General features: G+C 40.6%; 1 protein-coding gene across 1 annotated transcript; it reads left to right on the forward strand.

Annotated features, from left to right (window-relative positions):
• Positions 1 to 321: 321 nt before the first annotated feature.
• nansa (N-acetylneuraminic acid synthase a) lies at positions 322 to 4,613 on the forward strand. Its single transcript, XM_080838017.1, has 6 exons — positions 322 to 552; positions 1,020 to 1,235; positions 2,696 to 2,795; positions 3,053 to 3,207; positions 3,390 to 3,656; positions 4,137 to 4,613. The coding sequence occupies exons 1-6, from the start codon at positions 421 to 423 to the stop codon at positions 4,344 to 4,346; spliced, it is 1,080 nt and encodes a 359-aa protein (XP_080694143.1). The 5' UTR covers positions 322 to 420; the 3' UTR covers positions 4,347 to 4,613.
• The last annotated feature ends 1,760 nt before the right edge of the window (positions 4,614 to 6,373 follow it).

A 6,373-nucleotide genomic window follows, 5' to 3' on the forward strand; every position in this document is an offset into this window, starting at 1 on the left:
TTTAGGCAGTACAACACAGTTTGAAGTTAAAGTATATAATATATAAATGTTAATAAATTGTTATCGTAAAATTGTTTTAATGCCTTGGCACTAAGCTGTTTTAAGGCACTATGAATTTAATTCCCTGACGATTCGTGTCATCACGATCTTCTCTGCAAGCTTGGATTTTAAGACCTCAAAAACATTTGTAAGTGTGCATGTACACTTAAATTAAAGTCTACTAGAGACCTTTATTTTGGAAACTATGGGCGCGCGTGTACGTGGGACCTGGCGTAAACCAACCCGGAAGTGTGAATCGCCGTGCTTGAGCGTGTCTTGGAACTGAAATAAACCTTCAGTCATTTTTCTGTGCCAACAGTATCGCAAATTGTGAGAGAAGTTAAGTGTTGCATTCGTTTCTTACTACGCATTTGCTGCAAGATGCCTCTTAAATTCGAGATTTGTCCGGGAAGAATGATCGGGGGTAACCATCCCTGCTTCATCATTGCAGAAATCGGACAAAATCATCAAGGAGATATTGAAATCGCAAAGAAAATGATCAAACTGTCTAAGGTACAACAACACGAATATATCCGATGGTGTTTCTGAACGTTGTCAGCATATTTAATTTGAAGTGTTAACGTTAATCTGCATGGATTAGTTAACGAAGTAAAAATTACATTTTGCTGTTCTGGCTGTTGAGAATGTCCAAGCCCCAGGGTTAGTTAAGTGGCGGCGCTCATAAAATGGAAGGATACGGCCGTATTCCCCAGTACCCTAGGCATTTGTGTGAACATGCAATTTAGCTGATTGACGGTGTCTACATAAGTGCCCGATTATTAATGGAGGAAGCCTTTAAGATTTAACTTCTACTTAAGATATAAATTACTCCTTTTCAAAATGTGCAAACTGTGTAACTGTCTGTTTTGGCACCTTTCCAGTAAAGTTATGATTGCCCTATTTGACAGAACATTGTATGTGTATGTTAAACCTTTAAAGTATTAATTGGTTTAATGGAATGTCCTTGTTTCATTTGGTAGGAATCTGGAGCAGACTGTGCCAAGTTTCAAAAGAGTGAGCTTGAATTCAAGTTCAATAAACGTGCCCTGGAACGCCCCTACACCTCCAAACAGTCATGGGGAAAGACTTATGGGGAACACAAGCGTTACCTCGAATTCAGTCATGAACAATACAGAGAGCTGCAGAAGTATGCCAAGGAAGTTGGCATCTTTTTCACTGCATCAGGCATGGACGAGGTAAAGTCTCTATGTATCCGTTGGCATGGTTGGTCCCTCTCATGTGTGCAGTGGCGGATCTTCCATTAGGCAAACCTAGGCAAGTGCCTAGGGCCGCAACCAAATCTGTCTTTATTAGGGGCCCCCAAATCTGACCCCCCCAGCCATTACTTATGTAAAGTAAAAAAAAAAAAAAAAACATTTTTAGTAGAAAAAAAATAACAAAAATATCAACATAACGCCGAACTAATGCCTAAATAATCATTTTCCAGCACACATGCCCCCCTCCATTGTGCATTGGACTAGTCCAGAATATGATGACGTAGTAACGCGCGCAGCGCGAAATAACGTTACTTCAAACCAAAGCAGAGAGATCTGTATGCGACTCGGTGAAAATGAAGCGGGATTATGATAGTGGTTGTGCTAAACGAAAGAAATGTGCTGAGAAGAAAATAATTGCAGATACACTGCCGAAATTGACATCAATGTATCAGCCTTCCTAAAAGAACACGAGAAGTCTGCTGATCACCTCGCAAATATGGCTGTTTGGCGAACGCTTCAGCAACAGCTCCAAACAGGTAAAGCCATAGATCATGTAAATCAAGAGCTGTTTGTGAACGAAGTAAACAAACGGAGAGAGATCTTGAAACGTCTGATCGCCATTATTACACACTTGGCCATTCAGAGAAGCTGTATGAGCATGGCAATGGGAATTTCTTAGGCCAAGTTCAGCTGATGGCTCAGTTTGACCCTGTGATGAGGGATCATGTGCACACCTAAACACCCCCCCCCCCCCCCCTCTGTCTCTCTCTCTCTCTATCTCTCTCTCTCTCTCTCCTGTCACTCACTCACACTGAACCACTGCTTTGCCTGTCTCTCACTCACACACACAGCCACTGTTATTCCTGTCCACACACAAAATCTTTTCATTGGTCCTGTTTAAATGTAAATGGTGGTTTTCATAGACTCATATCCATTTTGTATTTTAGTTCTGTTAGTGCAAGATCATTTTGTATCTCTGGCAGAGAATGGAAATTCTAATCTCTCTCTCTCTCACACTTTCTCTCTCTCTCTCTCTCTCTCTCTCTCTCTCTCTCTCTCTCTCTACTCGAGTAATAAACATGTCATTTTGGCAAAGGCTGGAGAAATCTGAAACTGATTTTACTGTGGAGAGTTGAGTGGCAGTGCACTATGGGTTTATTGCGATTCTAAGAGTATTGGGATGGTTATTTGTTTTGTGTACGTGTTTCAAAAATGAGGGCCCCATGTCTATATTTTGCCTAGGGCCCCAAAATGGCTAGATCCGCCCCTGCATGTGTGTCACTTCCTCGTATGTGTCTGAACAGCTCTGCAGCATTGATTAAGCTTCCTCCACATGCTGACCTGTACTTTATTCCTATTTATTTGCACATGCTGTATTCTGCCACCCCATGAATATCTTGTAAAAATACTAAGAAGAAAATGGTGTTGCCTCCTCTCAGATGGCTGTAGAATTCCTCCACGAGTTGGAGGTTCCTTTTTTCAAAGTTGGTTCTGGAGATACCAATAACTTTCCCTACCTAGAAAAGACTGCAAAAAAAGGTGAGGATCTTGTTAGATTCGTGTAACTGTTGAGGAGTAAATTCCATCGCCAAATTACAATATAACTTATAGGACCTGTAATATCTCCTCTAAATATATGCATGTTTTCACTCCAGTCAATTTCATTCATAACTGAATATACCATCACATAGAGAACTGTTTCTGTATAGTTTACTTCCATGGAGTTGATGCATTCTTTTTGCTGTTATGGTTCATAAGATCTTGTTAATTCTTAAATTTTTCTCTTCTCATAACAGGGAGGCCAATGGTGGTGTCCAGTGGAATGCAGTCTATGGAGACCATGAGGACTGTCTACCAAACAGTGAAGAAGCACAACCAGAACTTTTGCATTCTGCAGTGTACCAGTGCCTATCCTCTGGAGGCTGAGGATGTTAACCTGCGGGTCATCACTGTGAGACACTCTTCATCTGAAGTTTAACATAAAGTAATGTAGACTGGGTATTCACTATTATACTGCATTAGCTCCCCTAGACTCTGACTTATGGTATGTATCACCGTAAAAGGCATTCATTCTGCAGTATAAATGGTGAATTGTACAGTTGTACATATAAAAAAAATGTGTTGCAATCACAGGAGTACCAGAAGGAGTTCCCAGACATTCCCATTGGATACTCAGGTCACGAGTCAGGAATCAGCATTAGTTTGGCGGCAGTGGCACTTGGAGCAAAGGTGGTTGAGCGCCACGTCACCCTGGACAAGACCTGGAAGGGCAGTGACCATGAAGCCTCTCTGGACTTCAACGAGCTGGCTGAGCTGGTGCGCTCCATCCGCACTGTGGAGAGGGCACTGGGCACAGGCGTGAAACGGATGCTGCCCTGTGAGGTGCCATGCCACGATAAGGTGGGTGTCTATGCTCTGCCTCTTCAGTGTGCTTTGGTAGGATGGCAGGTAGTCATCCTACCAGTTAAAAGTTTGGACACACCAAGTTTTTTCTTTACTTTTATTATTTTCTTGAAAATACGAAACTTTTTTTGTTTAGTACATCATTCCATATGGGTTCTTTTGTAGTTTAAATGTCTTCAGTATTAATCTACAATGTAGAAAATAATAAAAGTTAAGAAATCACTTCTTCAAAAAATGAAAGGTGTGTCCAAACTTTTGACTGGTACTGTTGTGAAGGATTGCCCAGGCATTACAAAATGTGATATTGTCATACAAGTGACTGCCAGCTCCACTTAATCATAACAGTTCACAGTTATTCCTCACTCAGAAAAGTGGTTGCTGGATAGTTGGAGGTTGAATATTAGGCTGACTTCGTGCATGCGTATTACATTTGGTGTGCTACACAGTAAAGTAAGTAACACACACACTCTGTTGCAGCTTGGCAAGTCTGTTGTGGCAAAAACTGCCATTCCAAAGGACACAAAGCTAACCCTGGACATGATGACGGTGAAAGTGGCTGAACCAAAAGGGGCGCCACCAGAAGACATCTTCCAGCTGGTTGGCAAGAAGGTTATAGCTGACGTGGAAGAAGATGAAAGCATCACTACGGAAATCGTTGACAACTATGGCAAAAAGGCCAAATGCTGAGGGCGGTGCTTCAGTGAACATTCCTGATATTGCCCTTCTCCAGGCAGCAGAGTTCATTCATTGGTTATTTGTAAACATGTTCTAACCCAGCAGTTTTATTTAGACCTGTTATGTTCTGTGAGTTGGGCCAGAATCATGTTGTTTAAATTGTGATACGGCAATTTCTGTGTAGTAACAACTTGCTAGTAAGCACTTTTATTTTGACATTGTGGGATAAACAAACAATGCCATTGCTTGATAGAGTCCATTAAAGTCTTTTTCAACACACATGATTCATAGAGCCAGTTTATTCAGACACCCACAACGTTTCTGTATTGGTATGTGTTAGGTGAACATTCACCCTAGTTACTTCAGGACTCTGGAGCTGCATATAAGTATATTTATTAGACAAACTAAAATTGCAGTCGGGCTCACTCCCAGCACAAGGCTGAAAGTGAAGCAATTTCACTCACAAACCACAGGGTTTATATACCTAGATGTATCTAATGCTGACGCTGTAAGTGTTTAGCATCATAGTCAAAACAAGGTTCCTGACCGTGCTTCTTGTATTTTCTCAGGGTCGAGAAAACAATAAGTGACGCCAGTTAACCTAAGTAATATATATATACAGGAACACAGAAAAGCCATGTTCCTGCTTACATAAGTACATGATTCATATAAGGTAACTATACTACAAGGCACTTGATTATTATATTCTTAAGTCATTAACAGTGTTTGGAAATTATCTATATCAGTCCCTTTTATCCGTTTCAATGTATAATTCAAAATCATAATCACAATCTTTCTTAATTCGTCAATTATCAATTTTAATGGATAACCTCAAAAGCATCACTTGGCTTCATCACATGGATTTTTATCATATCATCCTCATATTTCTTATCACACATTTGTATACTTTGCATTTATAGGCCAACATCGTGGGTGTCGACTGTGTGTGTGTGTGTTTGTGTGTGTGTCATTACCTCGCCTAGTTTTCAGATAACATCAAACAAGGCCTCTTTGCTGTGCCCTTGAAGGCCCTGTTCCCTGTCAGGCATTCTGCAGAACACATCAGCTGATGAATATTACTGGTCAGGAAAATGTAAACAGTCTATTTGTTGAAAGTGTGTTTTGGCAGTCTGGTTCACCCATTTCCACCACGGATGATCTTTAGGTAGGCCCAAATGCAGACATTTGACATAGACCGGTGCCTGTTGTGATCAATATGCTAACAGTCCTAAAATGTAGAGAAGTACCGTTATTATCAAAAATATTCCCACATTGTTTAATTTTTCCCTTGTAACTCCCCATGACCACTGGACAGTGTTGTTTTCTTTACCAGGGTTGAGACGAAAAATTCCCTTAGGCAAAGAATCCCCTTCTGTCACAGTGGGTCGGCCTTGAAAAACTAGAGGAAGACAGATCCTAATCTCTGTCTCTTTCTAAGGAAGGCTTACTCGTTTACAATGTGTTAGATGAATCCAGGTGGCTCTCCGCTATTTTGACTGGTAGATGTTGACAGTAGCACTTGGTATGGTCTGTCCCTCTCTGGCGAGTGGCAGTGTTTTCTTTCGAGGCTGTTGATTAGGACCCAATCTCCTGACCCAACCTTGGTTTCAGCCTCACGGGTTCCTGTGAAGCAGAGAGTTCTGAAAACATTTTGCTAATTCACATTTTTGTCATATATTGTGCAAATGTTCATTCAATCTCGTTGGCTGTTTGGGCAAATGGTTTGAGTGCTGAGGCAGTGTAGGTTAATTTCAAACAGTGATTAAAACATGAATGCTTAATATCACTAATTTAACTCTTGGATTCTCAATTTGCTTTTAATAGTTTGTATATAACCACGTAAAATCAATAATGAAAGATTAAACATCTTTCTCATAAAATATAAATAAGTACAAAATATATATGCTTACTATCCCCACTTATTGAGACGTGTTTTCACTGTGGCTCAATATTGCAGCAAACGTTTTAGTATTGTGAGATCTAATTCTTCAATTGTGTACGCGCCAGATGGTTGTTGTAGTGCGGCCTGGTAAGTGGTT

Source organism: Sprattus sprattus, assembly GCF_963457725.1.
Source record: "Sprattus sprattus genome assembly, chromosome: 4".
Classification (NCBI taxonomy): Eukaryota; Metazoa; Chordata; class Actinopteri; order Clupeiformes; family Clupeidae; genus Sprattus; species Sprattus sprattus.